Source organism: Pseudorasbora parva, chromosome 9 (genome assembly GCF_024679245.1).
Source record: "Pseudorasbora parva isolate DD20220531a chromosome 9, ASM2467924v1, whole genome shotgun sequence".
Lineage (NCBI taxonomy): Eukaryota > Metazoa > Chordata > Actinopteri > Cypriniformes > Gobionidae > Pseudorasbora > Pseudorasbora parva.
This window is the reverse complement of record NC_090180.1, coordinates 18595095-18621416: the sequence shown is the minus strand read 5'-3', so window position 1 is coordinate 18621416 and position 26322 is coordinate 18595095. Positions and strand designations below refer to the sequence as shown.

At 38.5% G+C, this 26322-nt stretch overlaps 1 protein-coding gene and 2 long non-coding RNA genes across 4 annotated transcripts in view; 2 read left to right on the top strand and 1 right to left on the bottom strand.

The window, feature by feature from the left end:
* brinp3b (bone morphogenetic protein/retinoic acid inducible neural-specific 3b) overlaps positions 1-12698 on the bottom strand; it is a 40926-nt gene extending 28228 nt beyond the window's left edge. Inside the window, exons 1-3 of one of the 2 annotated variants that reach the window (XM_067454244.1) lie at positions 12303-12698; positions 11941-12217; positions 178-368 (exon numbers count right to left, since the gene is read on the bottom strand). In XM_067454244.1, the coding sequence (XP_067310345.1) occupies positions 178-368; positions 11941-12173 (424 nt within the window). In that variant the 5' untranslated portion in view covers positions 12174-12217; positions 12303-12698. Of the gene's footprint in view, positions 1-177; positions 369-11940; positions 12218-12302 lie in introns of those variants that run through there. The other variant, XM_067454245.1, reaches the window with a different exon arrangement.
* A 134-nt stretch (positions 12699-12832) lies between these two features.
* Positions 12833-26322, top strand: part of LOC137090319 (uncharacterized) — a 46521-nt gene continuing 33031 nt past the window's right edge. Inside the window, exon 1 of the long non-coding RNA XR_010907838.1 lies at positions 12833-12901. This is a non-coding gene — a long non-coding RNA (uncharacterized lncRNA). The remainder of the gene's footprint in view (positions 12902-26322) is intronic.
* On the top strand, positions 19482-26032 carry LOC137089561 (uncharacterized). The gene is made up of 4 exons (XR_010907709.1): positions 19482-19613; positions 19684-19803; positions 23757-23833; positions 24056-26032. It is a non-coding gene; the product is annotated as an uncharacterized lncRNA (long non-coding RNA).

The following is a 26322-nucleotide window of genomic DNA, read 5'->3' as shown; positions in this document are numbered from 1 at the left end:
GCTATCAGTGTCATATCCATTAGACAACACTAACCCCAGTTTTCAATAATGCGTAATGTCATGTCAACCTCTACCGAGACTATATAAAGATGTCCTTGCAAACTCAAGCACAAGACAGGAATGAAAATCTATTTTGCGGGGATAATAACTAGCTCCCATATAATAGAGTTTTCTTACCTCCCAGAGTGGCAGAGAGCAGGAAATGAGTCCCATATTTCTTAATGATGGTGTCAGTAATTTTCTGCAGGCTTGGCCTTCTCCCCAGAAGTCTGATGTTATGGATAAAGTCGGGGTCAAAGGGCACGGCCACCCCATTGCCTTCTTGTCTCTCCGCAGCAAGGCTGTTGACCTTCCATCGGCCAAACTCCCTGTGAGTTCATAATAATTTACGTGAGATGTCGTATAAGCCGATGTGATGTTGTAGCACAAGTAATCAGCACATCCCTCACATTTCTCATTACAGCCGCATTCATGTCGCCCTCTCAAATGTCAGCTTAATCGTTCTCTTCTCTACATTTGTTTTTTTCGTTGCTCTTTTCCTATTCCAAAAAGCTCTTTGGGGCTCAACAGTGAAGCCATGACGGTAGGTGGTATTTCATTGTTTAGGGCTTGAAGAGCCTCTGTGGGGAGCCAGGTGCACAATCTGAATACATTTTTACAAAGCACTGGGGATGTAATCCCTTAAGATCCTCCTTTGGTGCCTCTGCATTTCAAATTGTGCATATTACTACCTTGAACAATCCTTCTTGTTGTACAAGGTAACGCTGTACTTGTAAACCTCTTTTACTGCTCTAACCAAATACAGAAGCAGCACAGTGTGTTTTAATGTTGCTTAATTTTCTTTCGGAACCATTATCTGATTACGCCCTCACACGGGATAAAAGCAATCGCTTCCTCGACTAAAGGAAGTAAGCTAAAATGCTTACAGTACACCCACTAAACTATGAAATAGCTGTTGTGGCCGGAGAACTGAATCTACTTTCTTCCCATTTAAATACACTGTCATCTATTATTACGCAGCGAGAGAGCTGTGTTTGAGAGTTTAGTCATCCAATATTCTGTCCTAATCCAGTCTGACAGAATTTGTAGCATTCCCTGAAGCTAACATTTAGATGGTAGATCTTCAAACAAAGCATCCCACTCGTGCCTCCCTAAAAGCTTTAGCAAAAAATTGAGAGAGGTTGTTAAACTTTTATTTTATTTATTTATTTATTTGGGGGGGTTCTAAACTTTCTTTTTGTGTGGAAACACATTTAAAGCATTACATCATGACATTTGATTTGTAAAAGATGCATTAAATGATTTCACAGAGAGTGCATTTTGCCGTATGGGAAAATATCATAATGTTTACTTAAATGCAGTTTAATATAATTATGCAAGGGGTCAAGTTTAGTCTCTGTTTAGAACAGTCCAGTTTGCCCCCACAGGTAGATAAATGGCATATTTTATTTTATTAAGGCATTCATTCGGAGGCTTAATTTATATTTGACTCAGATACTCATTTCAGGCACTTCAGAATGAGCAATATCAGAAAGGTTTTAATTGTTTTAGCAAAATTACTTTTTGTATGTATTTGTAGCGTATGCATTTTTGACTGGTTGTACATACAGGCAAAGGTGGAGTGGGAATGTATGTGAATATGTAAATGTTTGTTTGATTTTTGTACATTCACATTCCAACTTTGACTTTTAGATCAAAAGGTATAATAGCATGAGCAATATTCAGAAAGGAACTGATCAAACATGACACTAATAACAGCAAATCGGCAATTAGAATGATTTCTGAATGATCATGTTATACTGAAGCAGTGCCATTCCTCACTATATGCAAAATATATTGTGTAGGACCCTCAAACCACCAGGGACCTCCCTTGCTCTCAAGAATTATTTAGAAATGATGATCATGTTGGTAAGTACTCTGTGTACTTACCAACGAAATGAAACTTTTAGTTTTGTTTTTGTTTATGGCTTCCACAAATTATGAAAACATGATGCCGCTTTCTTTTCTTTTCCTTTCCTTTAAACCAGTGCGCTGTCACCCATGCCTAACATCCAAATCAGTTTTATGTAATGTCACGTGTAAAAGCGCATTGAGCTGTTAAAGAGACACTCTTCAACATGCGATCTGAGATATAGAAAAACAAGGACAAGTACATGCTAATTTGGGCTCTGGGTGTGGACAAATGCTGGCTCCGCCCTCCTGTACTTCTGCTCAATTTTCACTTTCCTTCAATACTCCGTCTGGGATCGCGGTATATTCTCTGGTTTTCTCAAATTTTAACTGGTTCAATCAGCGAACAGAGGGAGTGACTGAGAACGTTGCCGTTGATTTTGTGCACTAGTTTGAGATAACATACGTCACGGCCAAACGCTTGCGATTGTTTATGTCAGATCCAGAGCAGCTCTGGGCGGATCCAATAGTTTTAAACTTCAGGCCTTCAGGGAAGTTAACACTTGTCAATGTAGAGTGGCCAGACTCTCTGTACAAATGAAATGTATAGACTAGGCTAGACAAACGCACACAAAAATATTTCAAAATATCTGTCTCTGGGACTTTTTAACTTATGTCTTCAGTGAACATAAACAGATGGGGAAAGTAATCGAATGCTTGTCAGTGTATTATGTCTGTGCGTTTGGTCTTGAAGTGACATCAGCCTAATAAACCTGCTCATTTAATAATTGAATTTTAATCAAACAACAAAAGAAAAATTAGAGAATCATCAAAGTCCCTTTAAGACAAGTCTTTTCACTCAGCAAATCTTTAAAACACCTCTTGGGCATGCAAGTGCAGCTCCTATCTCTTAAAAACATTGATTTCTCCAAAACTGTCAAGCTTTCATGCATGCTGTCCACATTTGTAAATAGGTTAGTATGAATGTGAATATGTTAGTACACATTTGTGGACAGTTAATTTAACACCATTTAGGTTAATTTATTTTTGTAATGTTCTCCAAACCACTTGAGGGCAGTGTTTGACAGAAATAGTCTAAGAATGGCTACTGTCTTGCATTCCAAATATTCATTGCTTGATGACGTCCTTAATCCAAGATGGCTGACAGTGATAGACATGTGCCAAAGGCCCCAGGCATATCTCTGAAAAACTTTTATACAAGGAGGAGGAGTGTGGTCAAGTGAAGTAATTAAGTTCTCCCACTTAAAAAGATGAGAATGGCTGTAATTTTCATCATAGCTACACTTCAACTATGAGAGACATAATGAGAAAAACAAAATCCAGAAAATTACTATTTTTAACGAATGTATTTGCAAATGATGGTGGAAAATAAGTATTTGGTTACCTACAAAAAAGCAAGATTTCTGGCTCTCACAGACCTGTACTGGCCTCTCTCGTCATTTTAAGAGGGAGAACATGCACAATTGGTTGCACATGCACAAAACAAAATACTTTTTTGCCCCACTGTGTATATACAGTGACCTAATGGATTATTAGGAACACCTGTTCAATTTCTCATTAATGCAATTATCTAATCAACCAATCACATGGCAGTTGCTTCTATGCATTTAGTGGTGTGGTCCTGGTCAAGACAATCTCCTGAACTCCAAACTGAATGTCAGAATGGGAAAGAAAGGTGATTTAAGCAATTTTGAGTGTGGCATGGTTGTTGGTGCCAGACAGATCGGTCTGAGTATTTCACAATCTGCTCTGCTCATGGAAAAAACATCCAGTATGCAGTCCTGTGAGTGAACTTGCCTTGTTGATGCTAGAGGTCAGAGGAGAATGGGGCGACTGATTCAAGCTGATAGAAGAGCAACTTTGACTGAAATAACCACTCGTTACAACCGAGGTATGCAGAAAAGCATTTGTGAAGCCACAACACGCACAACCTTGAGCCAGATGGGCTACAACAGCAGAAGACCCCACCGGGTACCACTCATCTCCACTACAAATAGATAAAAAGGGGCTACAATTTGCACAAGCTCACCAAAATTGGACAGTTGAAGACTGGAAAAATGTTTCCTGGTCTGATGAGTCTAGATTTCTTTTGAGACATTCAGATGGTAGAGTGAGAATTTGGCGTAAACAGAATGAGAACATGGATCCATCATGCCTTGTTACCACTGTGCATGATGCTGGTGGTGGTGTAATGGTACCTGAGCATTGTTTCTGACCCTGTCCATCCCTTTATGACCACCATGTACCCATCCTCTGATGGCTACTTCCAGCAGGATAATGCACCATGTCACAAAGCTTGAATCATTTCAAATTGGTTTATTGACCATGACAATGAGTTCACTGAACTAAAATGGCCCCCACCGTCATCAGATCTCAACCCAATAAAGCATTTTTGGGATGTGGTGGAACGGGAGCTTCGTGCCCTGGATGTGCATCCCACAAATCTCTGTCAACTGCAAGATGCTATCCTATCAATATAGGCCAACATTTCTAAAGAATGCTTTCAGCACCTTGTTGAATTAATGCCACATAGAATTAAGGCAAATCTGAAGGCGAAAGGGGGTCAAACACAGTATTAGTATGGTGTTCCTAATAATCCTTTAGGTGAGTGTATATATGTGTTGTACAGTAGGGTATGATGAATATGTTAGTATTTTATAAACAAAAATTTTGAGTAAAATGTAGTTTTTATACACTAAACACTTATACACTGGACATCATACAACACTGGAGTCAGATAGCATCAAGCCTAATTTCTGTAACCTGCTATATCTGTTCTATTTTTGCAAAGATGTTATGAGTTGTCTTATTGTAATAAAACAGACATTTAACAAATATATCAACATAATTATCCATTCAAAATTACATATTACTAGCCTAGAAATCTAGACGCACCCTAGCGGCAGCAAATCGAATCTGCCACGAGTGTCGTCTAGCAACTCACAATACACTTCTGAGCTGTAAACGCCAAACTCTGGTTGGGCCAATCACATCGTGTATAGAGTCAGTGGAGCTTAACATAATGATGACGGCGAGTTGCGCTTATGCTTCTAGTAAACATAGAAACTGGCGAACGGCGGTCTTTCAAATCAGCTTTGACCGCGACTCTGGAAGACTTGGAGTAAAGCTTTTCTCTGAGAAAAGAACAAAGAACGGCACTGAAGTCATTCTTAAAAAGGGAAGATTTGTTCGAGTTTTGCCGACCGGATACGGCGAATGTTTAATCTATCAACGAGCTCCGTTTCACCTTCATTGCTCTGGTTGGTTGTAGCGCTATCCTATTGACGGAGACGGAGCTTGAAAGACAACCGTTTATCCCGCCCCTCGGATTTAGAACTGTCAATGGTGAGTTTCCAGACCAAACATCTTGATGTGGGTCTGGCTTGTCAGGCTAACATATTACAACATTAAATGGCACCTTTACACATACATACCGAGACAAATTAGCATTTTGCCTACCAAATAGGGACTGCACAGGTCAAGCTCTCAGTACAGAATAATAGAGAATATCCCAGAGGACAGTGGAAGTGACAGCATTGATGAGGAGTATGTGCCAGAAAAGCCAAGCCTCTAGGTTTTCTTGTATATATGTAACCACATTTTGTAAAATTTCAAATGGATTGCAATTTTAGCTAAATGTTAAAGTAATAAAAATAATTCATGCATCAAAGGGTTTTAAGATTAAATTTCATATTTGAAATCAATCTGGCAACTTTCTCATAAATTTTGTTTCTAAACACTCAAATCATACACAAAAAATAATAGTAATAATAATAAAACAACAATAATGCGCATACACAGTCCCAAATGTGCTTCTCTGTGCTTTTTTTATAGCAACCAGAGTGGCAGCTGCAGTGACAATGACTTTATTAAACAATGATTGGCTCTTTTATTTAGAAGGCGGGGCTTATTTGCCATAGTAGGTGTTTGCACTTTCTCCTGTTCCTAAGTAATCGGAGTGCACCGTCTTCGTATATATAAAATCTTTGAAATAACTCACTGCTCTTTACTGAATAACATTAGTAACTTTAAAAAGATTGAATACTGTGCAGTTTTTTATTTACTTTATTTTATTTTTTTATAGCTATTCATATATATATATATATATATATATATATATATATATATATATATATATATATATATATATATATATATAGTATTACTGAATGTTTCAACCCAAACTTATGAACGGTAAATCATTCTATGTCCTCGTCTTTTCATGCATCACATACTATATTGAAAAAAACATTTAATATCAGTGTGTCAAATAACATCAAATTAGATTTGCATCCAGTAAGTTTTGCCTTATGGGAAAATATCTCATGATTTATATACAAATGAAGTTACTGTTATCCAAGCAGTGAACAAATTGCATAGCAAGCAAAAAGCCATGCCTCTTCTTCTCAGGTTCCGCTAGACCACACCATTAGATCAATATTTATTATTTTCTCTCATCCTATTTCCCGCATTCCCGATCTCCATTACAAGGTTATTAGTCTCCACACCGGAGAAAACACAGGAGGTTCCCCAACCTTGGATGATGAAATCTCTCTTTGGAGATTAGCATTTAAACCACGGCACTCTGTACTAGTGACAGAGTTTAAAACTCATGGGAACCAATCCAATCACTCACATGAAGAGCCCTATCCAGAGAACAATCATGAAGGGAATGGAGGACGTCGTTATCACCAATCAACCCAACGAGGGATGGCGTAAGTATCAGATGAGGTGCCTGATGAGCACTAGCGTCGAGCATCTTAGCCACTGATCACCACCGACAAACCAGAGAGGGCAAAACGCTCCTTTACTGGAGAGCTCTCTGAGAGCCTGTGGTGTAGACCTGAGGGCAACATGTAATCAAAAGCCACAAGCTATTTTGTAATCAGAAGAAGAAACCAGGGGTGCAAATGAAGATGAGATCAAGAGGAAAACGATGCTAATAATACTCTAGAGTTCTGTTGCGAGGCTTCCAGAAAGCTGTGGAGGTGTGTTTAAGCATTATTACTTATCGTGTGAAGAAGGTATTTATTAGTGATCCCTGAGCGCTATATGCTTACTGAGTTTATGGCACTTGACATTTTTTCACCTGGGATGTTATATAGAATTGTTTTATGATTTGTTTGGTTATGTCTGAATTTTGTTTAAGCTAATATCTGAGCCCATGAGAACAAATACATCCGAAAACATCATGAATGGTGTAACACAACCACTCGACAAAACTGAGTAATAATTTACGCTGTGTATCGCGCACGAGAAAAAACGTGCAAATAGCGCTTCTTGTTGGCAACTAGCTCCGCCTAACAATGGCTTTGCAAAACAAGATTTTAAAAAAGTGCCTGTAATTCATTGTCTTGTAAGTCTGTAGACCACATGGCTAATGGCTCATTTTTTTGTCATGATCAAATCGGATTCAAATCCGCCTTTTGCAGAGCTTGCTCTTCTCTGTTTTCTCATCACAAATCACATCGGAAAGGCATTTTTTTCAATAAAAATTAAGAAAATGTACTAAATGTATCTAGTGAAATGTTTAATAATAATAAAAAAAACATTTCTGGGGTAGGGTTAGGGATAGGTGTAGGGAGGGTTTTTATTGCCCCTTTATGGCGGCATTCCATTTAATTTAAATTCATTTAATTTAAATAAAATTAATAACTTACACTTGTTATTATTGCATCCTGTTAATGTACAACAATATCGAGGTGCAAATATATGTATCTGTCAAAATAAAGTATAAATTACATGTAATTACTATATGTATTGCAAATAACTGCTACTTTTATATAGCCTGACAAGCCAGACCCACATCAAGATGTTTGGTCTGGAAACTCACCATAGACAGGGCTCAATCCAAGGGGCGGGATAAACGGTTGTCTTTCAAACTCCCTCTGCACACGATAGGATAGCGCTACATCAACCAGAGCAACGAAGGTGAAACAGTTGATAGATTAAACATTCACCGTATCCGGTCGGCTAAACTCCGAACACATCTTCCCTTTTTAAGAATGACTTCAGTGCCGTTTTTTGTTCTTTTCTCAGAGAAAAGCTTAACTCCAAGTCTTCCAGAATCGCAGTCAAAGCTGATTCGAATGACCGCCGCCGTTCGCCAGTTTCTGTGTTCCGACTCTATACACGATGTGATTGGCCCGTCCAGATTGTGAGGAATACAGCTCAGAAGGGTATTGAGAGTTCCTAGACGACACTTGCGGGCAGATTAAATTTGCTGCCGGTAGGGTGCGTCTAGATTTCTAGGCTAACTTTTATATAGTGTGAATAGACTATATCAATATTTTCAGAGTAAACTGAATTTACAGCTATTTTCACTTTGCATCTATAGCTAAGAAAATGTTATTTTCACTAAGTATAAATCAAATCTATAGTTGCTATTAACACTTGGTGTAAATAGCATCTATTGTTATTTGCACTTAGTATAAATAGCCGCTGCTCAGAAAAAAAAAAGCAAGCACTTTCTTGATCAGGCAAGCTCAAATCTGATTGGTTGGATGGCTTTACAGTCGGGTGCACAGAAAGTCGTGCTTGCAAGGTACAGGGTTGATAAAATGAGCATTTCTGAGGAAGAACATGTCACTGCATTTACCAGTTTGCGAGGCAATGGCATCAAATATTTGAAAAAATACTCAAAACATTTTCTGGTAAATAGTTACCATGTATTAGAATTCATGATTGTAAAGTCTACACACTTTTCTAAAAACCTGCCTCTGAACACCTTGTAAAAAGGTCACTTGTGGTTGGTTGTTTTACAACCAGACAAATCTTGAGCAGTTTTTGGCAGAATAGCATGCGTGGTTTGGTGGGAGGAAAGCAAATCCAGTTACTTAACCATGAATTGAGAGATATATCCAATGGATGCAGTATTTTTAGAATGAAAAACACTCGTCACAGTTCAGATGTCATTTCCTCAACAGAGCACACTTTCATAAGTAAACATTGCTCTAACCAATTTAATCCTGCAATACCAAAATGTCACTCTATTTTAATATGTACAAATTAAATTAACACTTTATATAAGATTCATTTGTTGACATTAGTTAGCTGCATTAGCTAACATTAACTATCAATGAAATATTTCTAAAGCATGAATTCATCTTCGATGTTAGTTTAAACATTTACTAATATATTACTCAATTTAAAGGTTGTATATAGTATTATTTAACAGACATGATCTAGCATTAACTAACAATGAACAGTTGTGTTTTGTTAACAAAGATTAATGAAACCAATTAATGCTCATTGATTAATTAATGCAGTTTTCAATCTCTGAGCTGTGGTTCCAAGAAATGTCAAAAATCACCATGCCAGTATTAGAAACATAGTCAATTCTATTGGTGCCATTTGTTCTGAAGTCATATAACAGCTCTGTTCGAGGAACAGACCCAGATTTATGGCAATAATTGTGATGAATTTGATCACACTAAAAAAATGTAACTAAAAAAATGTAACTAAAATTAAATTTTCGATTTAACTAAAAAAACTTTCCCTGTTTTCACAAATGCCCCTATTATGGTGTTTTAAAGGTTCCTGATTTTGCTTTGGATGCCTCCTACAACAGGTTTACATGCATTTCATTTTCTAAAATACATTGCAGCATCACCTCTTTTCTCACAGTGTCTGAAACGATTCAGAGAGCCTGGTCTGCTCTGATCGGTCAGATGGCCCAGTCTGTTGTGTCTATTGCTTACACAGAATGTCGGAAACTAAACAGCCATTACCATCTCAATTTCAGCTTCGGACGCTTTCTCAACACTTGATACCAGTGGCGGCTCATCAGGGGAGTTATTCATTTCATGTCTTAGAATGTATTTCTTGTCATTTCACCACTGTAAGTGTAACCACTGCGCTCTTAATGACATTTGTTCAGAAAACTGTGATAATGTGAGTCTGAGTGGATAGGGGAGACTTGTGCCACAGTTGGTAAAGAAAATAAATCACCATCAAGGATTTCACTTTCAGTGATTAGGAGTGATGAGAAAGAAACATGGCAGGGGAGGCTAGCCTCCACTGGTATATCAATCAATCATCAAAGAAACGTAAATGTGATAATACTTTGAATTATTATCAAAGAAACGTAAATGTGATAATACTTTAAACAACTATAGCTGATGTACCAATGGAGAGTAGAGATATTGAATATTTGATCGCAAAGAAATTTACCAATTCGTACAACATCTACGAAATAAAAATGACCACGCCAAAGTTGGACAAATAGGCTACAGCAATCAGCTTCACTAAATGGCCAAACATGCTCTTTAAAACACAGACATTTAAAAGGACAGAAGGAGGGGTACACCATAATCTTATATACCTATACGAGGTATAAAAACAATTGCTTACCACTTCCCATTGTTAGTACCTCTTCTCCTCTGTTCTCCCTCTTTTTATATATTTTGCAATAAAGTAATAGCAATCAGAGCTAGAGTAGAATATCCTTTCTGAGCCCCTCTATAGCAGACAGCAAGCCAAATCTGTTTACCAAGATTTAAGATAAGCAGATAAGGCACATAAACTCGTAAAATTATATTTATATTGTCTTGTTTTTCTTTCAATTTTCTGTCTAAAAGTGAAAAAAAAAAAAGCTATTTTAAAGCAGTTAAAACAAAACCGTTGGAGGGGATCCAAGTCCTCAAATTTTGTGTGCCTCCTCAATTTTAAAACCCACCAGCTGCCACTGCTTGCTACACAGTGATATGAAAAATAATGACTGTGTCGGTTTTCCTGTATCACTTCAAGCCCAAGCCCTCCTCATTTGGAAGTCAAGTCACCTTTATTTATTTAGTGCGTTTTACAAGTCCAATTGTTTCAAAGCAGCTTCACAGTGTTAACAGGAAAATAATGCAACAGAATTTGATTCGGCTGTACAGCCGCCCTGGTGAAAACGGTGATGTTATTCAGCTAATTTTACTTATCATATAGTGTCAATGCGGGCAGATCGGTTGAAATTTAAGTGTCCCACACTGAGCAAGCTAAAAGCCAAAGGCGACAGTGGCAAGGAACCAAAACTCCTTTAGGGCCAGAAAGTAAGGGGTGGGGGTGGGGGGGGGGGGGGGGGGTACTTGCGAGAAACCAGGCTCAGTCGGGGTGCCAGTTTTTCTCTGGCTGATGAACAAATAGTGTATGATTGGAAGTGCATCTAAAGTTGATATGCTTTCACAATGCAAGTCTGCTCAACATGTTGACAACACGAACTAAACTCTTCCAGTTTTACAGTTTTTGAGGGCGGGTAAAAGTAGATGTTGTTTATGAGCAGCCAATGAAGACCATAGACTGGCATTAAGCAAATCTGTTACAAAACTACACAGGCTCATGTAGGAAGCAAGACGACTCATTTCAAGCAGTTCAGAATCGGTTCTTTCTTTTGGGAGTCAATCGTGCACTTTGTTCTTTGAAACTTAGCTGACTTTCTGCATTCACAAACAGCTGTATTACACAATGCATGAAAGGGAATATCTGAATAAGCAAAACAGAGGGGCACATTACACATTCAAAAGCATCAGGAAGTGTTACAGGTTTGACGTCAGTGGCATCATATTAATCGGCTCGCTTGTTTTGTGACCCATTGTGACAATGCCAATGTGTGTATCTTTTTAAATGGAATGATTTTCAATAATAATAATAATTTTAAAAAAGTAATTTTGCCCTGTTATTGTATGCATTTGCAGCACTTGAAATTCCACTGGCAATTAAGAAATAGAGCTACGAACCAACTAGCGTTCTTAACGTTCAATTTATTTATTAAACTTTGAATGTGAATATGAACAAATCTTTTTAGTGAACAGAATCAAAAGATTCGAGTCACTGGTGGTTACCTGTAGCCTCGAGTGAATCAGTCATGCTGACATTCAGGATAGCAGCAGTCTAGTCCGGTTAAAATAGGCACTAAGAAGGGTTTAAAGGTCAAACCTTACGAGGTTAGAATCTGACCCTGGCCTCATACTTCGGCGACAGTTCAAATAACCAAATGAATTACGAGAATTCATTCTTTCACATTACTGTATTTCAGACCTGTCGTACCTGTATATTTTGTATCTGGTGGTGAAGCCGTGTTGGTATCGCTCGGTGAACTCAATGAATTCCTGAGAGCGGTGGAAAGGACCTTTATCAGACAGCAGCCACCCGAGCGGCTCCGCGGATCCCACATACACAGCCAGAGAGACGAGCACACAACCCCAGCGGAGACAGATCACCATCCCCTTCCATAAGAGCATCAGGTCAGGCGGTCTAGGACCAACACTCCGAGCCCACATCCTTCAGCCATACATGCTACCTCCTCTCAAATCCCCTTGGTGTCCTGCAACTCAGAATAATAGACGTTTTCAAACCGCGTTCTCAAGTTAACATCACCATCACACAGATTTCGGAAAGAGCGGCACTACCTGACATGAGTTACACTTCGGGTATCCGAGGCACAGAATAAATGATAAAAGATAACACTTGGAAATCCTCCGAGCAACTGTTCGCAACGGAAAGCGATTCCGTCGGAAAAAGGTCTAAATTATCTCGATAGATTGTTTTTTCCTATCAGTTGAAAGCAGGTGCGCGCGCCTTCACAAATCCCCGCTCCCGCGCAATGGAAGAAGTTGACGCACGTCTGACAGAGGTAGAGGGAGAGAGAGAAAAATGCTCTACTGAAACCGCTTTTCGGAGGAATAAAAAGTGAAATTTCTTTAGATCCCTCTGTTCTCTCGGGGGTAGCAGGTTGGATGTTCTCTCTCGGATCAGCTGTGAACCAGGATGGAGCATGAATGCTGGTTTCCCCACGAGTGCATCTCCTGCCTTAACACTTTCACACTGAGCAATACATATGAAGCATAACTCCTGTGCCCCCACCCTCAATTTCTCTCTCCACGTATGCCCCTCCTTTTGCGCATTCATTCATTTTATTTTATTTTTGTTGAAGAATGTGCTCAGAAAAAGAAAAGTATCTTAATGTGCTTATATTTCCTCCAACTTACAGAACTTAAAAAGGTAAAAGGTAAGTCGCTTGCTTTGGCTAATGGGATTTATTGTACCAGGCGTTACACAGTCTTCATGTTCTGTTTGGGGTTTGAGAGGCGTCATTTGTTTAAATTGATTAAAAATAACCGTCTTCACGCACAGTATCTGACTCTCAACAGAACATGATGGTACATTTTTCTGCACTGTGATTACAAAGCATTGCTTACAAGTTAAAAAAAAAGAATATTATTTGATGAGAAAGGAGAGAGAAGGGCTGTTTCATATTCAAAAAGAGACTATAAATCAATCATGCATGCGATATCTGAAGAGTGCTGGAATATCATCATCCTATTTTAGTGCTGATCTTTTGGATTTTTAATTGGAACTGCTTGACTTCCAAACGCGTGATACATTTTAGATACAAAGTTACCGCGTCTGGTAATAATATTTTAAGTGACACCAAAAGTCTAAGGCAAGCAGAATTATTCTGTTTTGCATTTATTTTATTAAATAGGCCTACATTTGTTTAAAAATCATATTATCAGTATAACGACGTGAGTGAACTGCACCTCTACACATATTAGTAGCCTACTATTATCAATACTGTTAAATGTTCTGTAAATCAGTATTCTTGTCATATTTTTATTTATTTATTGTTTATAATTATGTTTTTTGAATATTAATTTTTCCCCTATATTTATTCAGATTTATTTTTTCAGCCTCCTGCTTGGAACAACAGCTGGAAAAGCAGCTGGAAACCAGGAAAAGCAAGAGACATTTGACATTTGTACTGATCCCTTATAGACCATATTGACTGAGTTCTCTTTACAGTTCTTTGGGCAAGGATATTGAGTTCCTTAACACTTGTTCAGAAGTTTAGCAAGTTTATTGTGAAAATAATTGTTAAAATCTCCAATATTTATTTTGTTACCTTATAATGGCTTTACTGTCACTTTTTTTTTTTTTTTGACACAATATAATACATCCTTGCTGATCTTACAGACCCCAAACCTTTTAACAGTAGTTTGTATTTTCAGGAATTATGGTTTGAGGTGGGTTAGTTGGAACGTGCACTAATGTCATGTCATCATTTAAATTAAATGTAGCAAATCCAATGAAATTGCATTTTTTCTGTTAATAACATTCATCTCTGATTAAAATTTGCCATTTGAAAAAATGAATGGGAGGTAAAGTCGTGGGTCATGTTTTGTCCCATGCCTGAAGAATCTGTGAACTGTTAGCTGTGTGTGACCTAAAATTCCAAGTGAAGCTCCAGCCAATTACAAAAGCAATTATAACATTAATTAAAGTGAAATGAAAAATACTCAGGACACTACTTCATGAACACCTTAAAAGTGATCTCTGCTTTTGGGAAAGTTGCTCACATTTAATCTTTACGGGCAATTCATTACCCCCAAGCTTTTGAAGATAATTTCAGATGTAATGAAAGTCTGTCAGCAGAGGCACAACATCAAATGTTTGCTGTGTGTCTCTGACATTATTTCTGAGAGGAGCAGAGTTGAGGAGGGGAAATGAGTTTCCCTCAAGGCTAAAGACTGTTATAGTTTCCAGTGTTCCGGGTCTTTGTTGTCTGTTTACACAGTAATTGAAATGTTCCCAAACCTTTGCCCTGCCTTACTCTTCCCCTTTCCCTTTTCCCATTCCCTCTGTCTGTTCATTTCACTCTCTGTTCTTCACTTTACCCTCTACTCCCTGCTCCTTCCCGACTCTTTGTTGCTCCGCTTCTTTCGTTGTTTTCTTCCTGCTTGCCAACAGAGGTGAGGGATTCAGGAACTGTAGCTTATTTGTGTGGTAATCATCTCCTGCACCACAGTAGCACAGCTGGCACCGATGAACCGGTCGCAGAGGTGTACATCCTCCATTATGGAAGGGAGTCTTTTTTTTCTTCCCCATTTTAAACCAAACCAAGAGAGTGTGGAGATGTATGTATCCTTCTATCTCCTGGAAATAGGTTTGTTGGCTTGGGTCACTGCAGGACGTTGGCTGAATGCATGATATTAAATTGAGTTCCTGAAGAGTCGTGGCAAGTTAAGAATGTTATGCAGCAATATTTCATTAATAAACTCTGCCTTTTTAGTGCTAAATATATCTCAAGCCTGTATTGAGCAGGATAGTAATCAAGTCCAAAAAGAAAAGGATTTGGCATATAGGTTAGTAATTATGAAAGTCACCAAAATGTACAATTTCTTCTTCTTTTTAAATGGGCGATTTAATGATTTATCTGTGCATATCGTTCATGAATATGCCCTTGTAAACTTTAATCAAAATAACTTCCCCTCCCACTTCCAGCAACACCCGTTTTTTTCTCGGGATAAGGGCGGAACAACCTGTCACTCCCATGAGATCACAGCAATAGCAAAACACAATGATCCAATCAATTCCCAATTGGAAAAAGTCCCACCCTGTTTTTGTTTTTTTTGTTTGTTTTGTGTGTGTGTGTGTGTGTGTGTGTGTGTGTGTGTGTGTGTGTGTGTGTGTGTGTGTGTGTGTGTGTGTGTGTGTGTGTGTGTGACATATGAGAACACAAATGTGTATAATGACATGGGTATGACATATATTCAAAGGAGAGGGTGAAATATGAGGACAATGGCCATATCTTCACTTTTCAAAATGCTTATAAATCATACAGGATGAGGTTTTTTTTTTTTGAGAATGTTTCCTGTGATGGGTAGGGGCAGGAGGAAAGAAAATGCGTTTTGTACAGTATAAAAAATGTGTGCGTGTGCGTGTGTGTGTGGTCATTTGTGTGTGGTCATGTGAATGTGCCATGTATCCATGTTTGCAAGCACATGATCATATGTGAGCATGAATATGATGAACATGCTCCTCCTGAACAATAAATATTTATCTTATTTCAATATCCTGATTAATTTTCAATGTATAGTCATTTTTGACCCATTTAAGCTCAGGTCAATAAGGCCTTCAGTTTAAAAAATAAATACAAAACCTCCAATTGAAAGAAAACAAGTTGACAAAATTAAAAAAATCCAATATTTGGTGATAATATATCATAACAAGAGATTTAAATGACCTAAACACACAAGGGTTAAGAAGCCTTTTTACTTGGATACATATGTCACAATACGGAAGAAATGTACTATATGATCAGAAAGGAATTTTCTTTTTAACTAGACAATACTTTGTAAAATGGAATGTAGAAACAGTTAAAAGGATTACTTCACCTAAAAATGAACATTCAATCATTCAATTTTAAATTACTTTATTAAAATCCATAGATTCATAATCCAAGTTTTCTGAAGTGATACAATCACTTTTGATGATGACCAGATATGTATTCATTTGCAAAACAAATTAAATTATTGATTAGTTCACGTATACAGACCCCTAATCAAATATGCCTACACATCAATAACATCAAGGCTCATTGGTGTTGGTCATGACATCACAAGACACAAGAACTAAGTTTGATGTCATTGATTTTGAATTGTGTAAATGTGGGTTTCCAAATGACAAAAGTTTTATTTTCATATTGTAAAGTTCTTTATTGCTGAGTCATGATAAATTGATATTTGTCGGCCAAACCTCCCTTGTTTCATTCGACTTTAAGTTATTTTGCAACCCAGTCTCATGGTAAAACGTAGCTATTTTGTGAGGTGGCAATTCCTTATGGATTCCTATTTAAACACACTTTATATATATAATATATATATGAAGTAAACATGAAGAGCATGAAGCATGAAGATCCACTGTCACAATGTAGAAAGGACCCAAAAGCGAATGCTGGTAATATAGTAATTTATTGAAACGGGAAAAGGGAAAATAAGGCTGACTGCCAGTTACCAGCCATATAGGCGGACGCAGGTCAGGAGAGATAAACTAAAGAGTCCATATAAGGAGCTGGCGGGTAGCCTGGTAACGGGTACTGCTGGCCAGGGAGCGCACGCAGGACGCGTCGGAACGCACACCTCACTCGGCTGATACGGCGGTGCTGAAGAGCAGACTGGGAAGCCGCAGAACCCAGGGGAAAATCCTCTTGAACCACACACACACGGCGAAACAGGACTAGGCGAGCATAAGAGGACAACACTCTAAAAAAAAAAGGTTCTTCAGTGGTTCTTCAGCGGTTCTTTAGGGTGGATAAGGTGCTATATAGCACCAATACCATATAAAGAACCTGTAAAGCCCCTGTGTGGTTCTTCAGCGGTTCTTCAGTGGTTCTTTGGGGTGGTTAAGGTGCTATATAGCACCACTGTCATAAAAATAAAAAAAAAGCCCCTCTAGGTTCTGTCTCTCTTTTAGTTTCTTAATTTAGTTGGGGAATTGATTACAAAACAACATTAAATAAAATAATAATATTCACATGAAGTTAACATGGTTCTCAACATTTTTGGCCCATAAAGGCCCCCAAATCAAATATATTTGAGCCCTCAAACACTTTTTGACCCCAGCAAAGTGATTCAAAACAGCTTTTTGCCATTGGTATTAAAAATTAAGCTAATGAATATGGGGCCTTCCCAACTTTTTAAAATTAAAACACAATAGATATTCAATACACACAAATTTTAACAGTAGGCAGCTACCAAATCAAATCCACACTTGAACCATTTTCAAATCATCACCCATACATCGCTTATTAATAGCCAATACATTATAAATAAAAATTATAAAAAAAACCTCTTGGAAAAAAAAATTCTCCGCTGAAAAACTGATTTCACTTTATCACACCACTATAAAATGTTATTTACAGCGCCAAAACAAAGTTATCTTAATTATATTTTATTTAAGTATAATATTTTATACCTAATTTACTTTATTTTAATTTTATGTTTTGTTCATTTGTGTAGTCTAGCTTTAATAACATATTATGATGTCCGTATATTATATATATATATATATAAGATAAACGCGCCAATCAGATGTACGCTGTTTGTGCGCGAGCGGTCCTACTCGAGAAACTGGGTCATTGTGTCGTTGCTCGTTGGACCTTTGGAGCCGGCGTCGTCGTTATGAAGAGAGACTGAGGAGAAAGAATCTTGCCCAGGTGAGTGTCATACCTCCAACTGTCACATAAATATGCTATTAAAGTTGAGTTCCTTGTTAGGGGGACATTTTGTTGGTATTTTAAAATGTTGTACCGTGTTTTGAGTAATGTTAGCCGACTGTGTGGAGCCTGACCAACTGTGTTGACTAATTTAACTTAGTTAAGGATTTTTTTTTCGCAATAAACAAAGCGAATAACATCCTAGTGACGCTCAAAAAGAAAAAGGATAATAATTTCTTACACTCGAGCCAGAGTTGCAGCAGTAACGTTTTAGTAACGTTAACGTTAAGTTATTTCAACCAAATACACTGAAACGCATTTAGTGTAACGTCAACCGACAAAGCTCGAGAGACAGAGGGGGGTTTAAGTTAACGTTAAGGAGATACGGTTAGGGATATTTGTTGCTTAACTAACACTGAAGTGTAACGTTAAGTAATAATTAAGGATAACGTGGTCGTTCGTTTCGTGACCAACTATTTAATCTTTTTTTTTTTTTTTGAATCGCTGATAGAGATGACAGCCACGGTCCTAGAGGTGGGCTTTATATAACGTTAGCTGCACCGTTCCCATGGATACTGTGTCTAGTAACGTTAGTGAATATGAAATAAAAATAACATATGCACAACTTCTTAACTATTAAGTTAAAATTATAATGTAAGCATACTTATGTTAACCGTTTAAAGCTCAAATAATGTATTTAATCTTACATGAAAGAGGTGTAACATTACATAGTGTAAGGTTACGTCAAAGACTTCTATGCAAATGTAACTGGAATGGAAGCAAACAACAAATTCTTTAACGTTCCAGCTCTATTTATTTAGGCTATTTATCATTAGCTTAATTATTAACATTGGCCAATTTCATGTCATGAATATTTGCATGTAACTGTTAATGAATTGGTTTGAAGATCATTTTCAGTTAAGGCTGTGCATCATCAATGTCACCATACGATACACATCACGATATGGATCAATTTGTAATTACATTTCTTTTGAGCAGAGTTTAGTAATGTTAACAGTAATATCTGTTTATTGAATAACCAGTGCCAGTGTTTCTGTTATAACAGTTGTGATAACTGAAAAACTATTTAGTTTATGTCATTTAAAAAAAATTAAGAGTTAAATTAAATAAATTGTCACAAGAACAGCTTGGTTCAATATCGATTATTTTTGGCTACATAACAGGTATGCCACATGCATGGCAAATTTTCTCAAGGAATAGGATACACATCTCTTAACTGATGCTGTAAACTATAGGAGTCAGTTGAAGCCTACTATAATATTGAAGGTAAAATTGAACAGATTTGTACAAACTCTTAAATTACACAAGGATTTTTTAAAATAATAATAAAGTTAAAATATTTGCTAAACAAATGACATATTTCTACTCAAATTTGTTTTTTAAAGTATAAACATTTAAATGGTGGCTGTCAAACAAACTTTCTCAATTCACATTTGGTGTAGCAGCAGAACTTTGGTGTCTGTTCATCTAAGACAAATTTTATTAATCTTTATAGATTCCTGTGTAAGTGTTTTTTGTATTTGTACCCACATTTGTAACAATTTCAATACCCCTATAGGTTGATGCAGGACAAGATGAACAAAGTATTAGGGGACATCTAGAGAAGCTTCAACCAAACATAGAGCTCCTCAAAGAAAGGATGGTGTGGAAAATGTTTTTGTCCAACCATAGCACAGAGGAGACTCGTTTCAGACTGGTGAAAATGGTAAGTACAGTAGTGTGTTGATTGCCTCCTTATGTATGACTATTTTTTAATATGTCTTTTTTTACTTTAGCCAACAAATTCTTACACCGCTCTCTGTAATGGCACAGAGACCTTCAAGTTTCACGGAGTCCCCTTAAGGACAAGTTCAGGCGAAAGATTGACGACTGTGAAGATGGCAGGCTAAAAAAAGGTAATAAGGGTGGTGCTATAATTCAACAAAACAAGAAATTGGCTCTACCTACAGTTCTGTTGGTCTGGAGTGCATTTCCCGTATAACGAAGTAACGCAGGTGGTGGAGTAATAACTGCTTTTAATTAATTATTTTGAGATAGAATTCATGCTAGATCTTTTGCTATACATTATGGACATGGCACCTGAGGCCTAATTCTTATTTTTCTCAGTTATTTTGCTTCATTTCCTTATTCAATCAAAGGCTCTTTCTTACGTACTAGAGCGCGTCCGCACATGCGTACTCTTCAAAAAAGGCCATTTAATATGGCCTTATACATATACATAATACATAAAGGACATTTGTATGTATTCGAAAAAAGTCCCGGCTGAAACATTGTCCCTCACATCACCCCCTCTCCCTCTCATTTCTGGCAATGGGGGGAGGGGGAGATGAAAGGTAGGATGTTTGACCTGGGACTTTTTACTGCGCTGAGTACTTAGTGCTATTCCGCCATACATTATAGTTCTCCTTTTTAATCGGCTTAGAAAAGCACCACATTTTATTTTGTGTCACCATACTTGATCGTTCAGCTATTCGTGTAACTGTATTTAAATAGGGAAACCGTGGAGGTGTTTGGTGGCTTCTAACTTGATCTCTGTTTGGTACCATAGTGAATGAACTGGGCTTAGTGGGCTAAGCTAAATGCTATCAGATCGTCAGCGCGAGTCAGAGAGATTAAGTGCACGCACTCCGACGAGAGAGGTATGCGTCAACTCGTCTTAGTTAAGGGAATAACATAGTTTAATGTGAAAAAAGCGGTAAAGTATCCTTTTAAGTCCACGTCATGCAAACAAGAAACTATGCTTCTAACCAAAGGTCTAGAGCTGTCGTTCCAACAACACAAGTTTACGATGCAGTTTGCGAAAGTTCAACGATTTGGTGTTTTCTGACACCATCGTTCCAATGAACGATGTCGGTAACAACGGAACTTGCGACCATAGTTGGCTAACGATGGGGAAACTCACCCCGGATTGACTTGAAAATTAACATGCAGTTTCTTTTCTGGACCTGTTATGAAGTTTTATGTAGCATCATTTCTCAAAGCTAAAGTCTGAACATTCTGTTTTTGCTTCAAAAGAGAAAAATTATACAACCTAATTTTAACATCTTTGTTGGGATTGGGATTAAAATGCAGTGGTTGCCTATCATTTTAAATGGGTACAGACAGTTAAGGCAGATAGACTGGCAATACCAGATGAACTGGCAATCGCAATGTGCAAACACACAGTTTCTTCCTAAATGCTGTTTAACAGTAGCCTTGAAGTAGACGCACCCTTGCAGCAGCAAATCTAATTTGCAGCGAGTGTGGTCTATTAACTCATAAAATTGTGAACTGGAAAAAATAAACTCTGGTCAGGCCAATCACATTGTGTTTAAAGTTGGTGGGCGGGCTTAACATAATGACGGCACTCCAGCAGATTTGCGGTCTTGTGTAGGTTCCGCATGCAACTTGTAAACAAAGAAGCTGGCGAACGGCGGTCTTTCAAATCGGCTTTGGCCGCGACTCTGGAAGATTTGGAGTTAAGCTTTTCTTTGAGAAAAGAACAAAGAACGGCACTGAAATCATCCTTTGGAAAGGGAAGATGTGTTCAGAGTTTTACCGACCAGATACGGCAAATGTTTAATCTATCAACTAGTTCCACTTCACGTTGCTCTGGTTGGTTGTAGCACTATCCTATTGCGTGCAGAGGGAATTTGAAAGACAACCGTTTATCACGCCCCTTGGATTGAGCCCTGTCAACGGTGAGTCTGAGTCAACATCTTGATGTGGGTCTGGCTTGTCAGGCCAGTTCAAAAGGGAAGTGCAAGTAGATGCAAAGGGAGCGGTACACAGTCAATACTCAGGCAAGGACCCCCTCCGCTGGTGTGGCCTTACACTCCGTTTATAAAAATGCCAGTGAGCGTGTGGACTAGGCCTAAATTCACTATCCCTCATTCTTCGCTGGGTTCAGTGGTTGCACTTGCAAGCTATCACCATCATTATCACTCATTAGCGCACCAAACTTCAGCTCTCTTCACTTTACCACTTGGTCTGGTTTCTTCAAAAAGGACACACAACAGACTCTACCTGGTTTTGCACTGGAGTGCTTACCTATTATACTCACCTGATAAACCTACCTGTTGTTCCTGATCTGTCATCTGTCTTTTTTTTCCTGCGTTGTCTACTTGGATCTTCTTATCACTAGTCATCTACAACGCACACCACCTGCACAGAGAACCACGTATCACCACCAGCTAAGTCTTCAGTAAACCAGCATCATTGTTGCATTCCCACTTTGTTATCCTATCTTTACAATAAAGACTTTTTGTTTCACTTATCCCCCTTGTCTGTCCTCTTCCTTGTGCATGACAGAAGACCAAACCACAAAAAGAAAACATGAGCTGGAAATTCACTGGAGAGCGTCGTTCCCCAGTATGCTTTACAGCCAGCCCCAGAGTCTCATCCTAAGATGGGTGCCTTGTCAGAACTCCCTTCCTAAAATTACTTCTCGTCTGAACTTGTGTCCTAAAATGGCCAATGATTTCAATTCACTTCCTTTTCTAGGATCCAGTAGCAACTACCTTTCTTGTCCAGAGGCGAGTCCCTTCCTCGTCAAGAGCCCAGAGGTGGCTCTAGTCCATGAGTCCACTCTAGTTAGTGAGTTTACTCTCATCCCAGAGGACATTTCTGTGCCTATATAAAGCTAGCATATGTGTCTTGGCCACACACACATCGGCTCCAACCCCTGCACTGCCTTGACATCCCGAACTGCCTGCACCTTCATGGCTTCCAGAACCGCCTTCACCGTCATGACTTCCTGAACCGCCTGCCCCGCCATGATCTTCCAGAACCCCCTGCACTGCCATGGCTTCCTGAACCACCTGCACCGCCATGGCTTCCAGAACCGCCTGCACTGCCATGGCTTCCAGAACCACCTGCACCGCCATGATCTTCCTGAACCACCTGCACTGCCATGGCTTCCTGAACTGCCTGCACTGCCATGGCTTCCTGAACCACCTGCATCACACCGCCATGATCTTCCAGAACCCCCTGCACTGCCATGGCTTCCTGAACCACCTGCATCGCACCGCCATGATCTTCCAGAACCCCCTGCATTGCCATGGCTTCCTGAACCACCTGCACCGCCATGGCTTCCTGAACCACCTGAACTGCCAACTGCGCCCTGGTCTCCAAATCAACCGGTCTTCCTGTACCATCCTTGAGACAACCTGCTCTGATGAACCATAATGAGTCCAGGACGCAGACGCCCTCAAACAACCCCAGCATTCCTCTTGTTCCACATCTACACTCACTCCTCATTATCACCATCGTTATCACTCATTAGCATACCCTACTTGCGCTCTCTCCACTCCACCATATTCTCTGGTTTCGACAAAGAGAAGCATCACAGACCAGGCCTGGTTTTGCACTAGAGTGCAAAATTATATTATATACTTTTATACTCACCTGAGAAACCTACCTTTTGTTCCTGACCTGTCAACTGTTTTCTTTTTCTTGTGTTGTCTGCTTGGTTCTCCTACTAACCAGTCATCTACATCGCACACCACCTGCACAGAGAACACTGTGTCACCTGACATTCATCCATGCGTGTGTTGCATTCCCGATTTGTTCTCCTATCGTTGCAAAAAAGACTTGTTTCACTTACCTCCCATGTCTGTCCTCCTTTGTTCCCTGCAGGCAAAGAGGGGTATTGCAACTTGTCCCAATGTGCATGTGATGAATGCCTGTGTATTTGTACTAGTCAAATTAAGTATACTTTGAATGGCTGTGCGTTCGCCTAAGCGTACATATAAAAAACAAAATATACCTTGGGCATTAAACAGTAATGAAGGTTAAAACAAACAAAAAAAGTATTGGCTAAAAGCATCCCCCATGTTATGTTAATCTAATGATGTTATTTTGTTTAAAGGCCTACAGTTGGAACCAGCTATTTTGCTCTTGCCTGCACTGTTGAAGGATGACCCGAGGTTGCTGTTTGAAGTTGAGGTGAGCCTTGAACAGTTTACTAGTGTGTAAAGCACAATCTAATCAAAGCACTACCCTTATTACTTACACTCGCATTTTATTATGCAAATTATTTTAATTCAAACATTTGTTTTTTTGTTTGTTGGTCTCTTCAAACTATCTTGTTAAATTGAAGAGACAATTACATTCAATATAGAAATAAATATGAGAAGATGGTTAATGCTATTATTTCCTCTCCTCCAGGGCCATGCTCAGACCAGCCCTTCTGACATCCTAGCACCTAAAATGGTGCTTAAAGGCTGCAGGGAGGGTCATCCCCTGCAGTATGACCACATTTTACTCACTTTGGATGGCCAGGTAATCACTGAGGAGAGTGAGGAGATCTCAATGGCACTGGGGCCTACTCTTGTGTGTTGTGTTTGGAGTCCAGTATTCTACAGGAATCAAAAATACACTGACCTTTTTTGACTGTCGTTTTAAAATAAAAGGATGGAGCCGGACTTCCTGTCACCATAAAAGATGTGTACAGTTCAATCTGTGACAAGATTTAAGTGATATATTCTCTCTTTTTTCCAGTTTTAGTTCCAGTATATGTATTGTTTTTAAAATCCTGAAGGACTTGCAAATGGCTTGAAAGCTTAAAGGGTTGGTTCACCCAAAAATTGATTCAAGCTGATAGAAGAGCAACTTTGACTGAAAAAGCCACTTGTTACAAATAAGGTATGCCGCAAAGCATTTGTGAAGCCACAACACGCACAACCTTGAGGCGGATGGGCTACAACAGCAGAAGACCCCACCGGGTACCACCCATTTCCACTACAAATAGGAAAAAGAGGGTACAATTTGCACAAGCTCACCAAAATTGGACAGGTGAAGACTGGGAAACGAACAACATTAGGGTAAGTAATTAATGACAGAATTTTCATTTTTCGGTGAACTAACCCTTTAACTCTGATTGCAAATGGTTGTATAAGCAGTTTTATTGTATATAATAAGCTATTAGAAATTAGTTAATATGAATGCATGAGTGTATGTATCATACATCTGTATGTAGAATGAATTCAAATGGTGAAAAGTAATCATAAGAGGTCTATAATACCTGTAGAAGGGTGTACAACTACTGACTTTGAGTAGACTTTAGGCCGGGGACACACTGCAAGCGTGCCGTGAGCGTCTCGGCTGCGTGGCGTGTCCGTTTTTATTTCGGCTCCCGTGTTAACCGGTTAGCGCTTGCATACTGCCTGCGTCAGCCGAGCCGCGCGGAAAACGGAAAACGCGTGCATGCTTCAAATAGAAAAGACGTCTATTTTTCACGCGACATGCGAGCGTGTTGGAAGCGTTTCTAGGCAAAATAGCATAGGAAAAGATGTTTATATGCCATTTTGACACGAATACATATTAATAAATGACATTTTCATGTTTGAAAGTCTTTAGGTTAACATAAATGCAGATATAGGCCTACTTGTAATAATAAAAAACAACATAATTATCGATTTTGAAATATTAAACCTGTCAATACAGAACGAAATATTCTGTAGCCTATTTTGCCGTCAATACCATATGTATGGTCAATAGGCTACTTCTGACGTTGTCTTTGCTGTATCAATAGGCAATATATTTATATTTAACCTGAAGAATAGGGCTTCCCAGCAGCAGCAGCGCCGCGTCAGACACGCTTCTAGTGTGCAAAGACAGAGAAAACGCCAGGCAGCCGCCCCGCGGCTGACATGCAGCAGAAACGCCACGCTTGCAGTGTGTCTCCGGCCTTAGGGTTCTATATTCTCTCTCGCTTTCTTCCAGTGTTCCAGTTTTGTATTTATTTTTTTCAGTTTGCATGTGATTGTATTAAAGTTTTTGAGCAATTCCACTCACTCATTAATCTGTTACAAACTCTCAAAATTTTCCAAATAAAACATGTTTGTAAAAAACAAAACAGGTCTCTTTTTCAAAAATGTACATATTTCAAGTGTGTTGCATTTTTTATGTGTGTAGGTATATTGTAATGTTTATGTATAGTCCCTGACTTGTCAGCACTGATTTTATTTGCTACTAAGATTAATCAATTAAATGGTTTTGAAAGTGTAATTTACTTTGTTTCTCAGAAAGCATTTAATACAGTATTTTAAATCTTTAAAACCACAATTTGGTAAGAATTATCATTTACCTTTTAAGTAAAAGTTGTAATTAAGAAGCTTATTGACATCAGAAGCGTATCTGACATGATAATGGACCCTACTATCTAAAAAAAACTATATATATATATAAAAAAAACAATATATGGCACCTCTAATTTGACAAATGTGCTAGAAAGCTACTTGATGAATAGGTGCTATATAGCACCGAAAAAGGTTCTTCTGATTATGAACCAAAAGAACCACTCCTGGTGCTATATGGCACCCCTAATGGTTCTATATAGCACCATTTGACAAAGGTGCTATATAGCACCTTTAAAGATAGGTGCTATATAGCACCGAAAAAGGTTCTTCTGATTATGAACCAAAGAACCACTC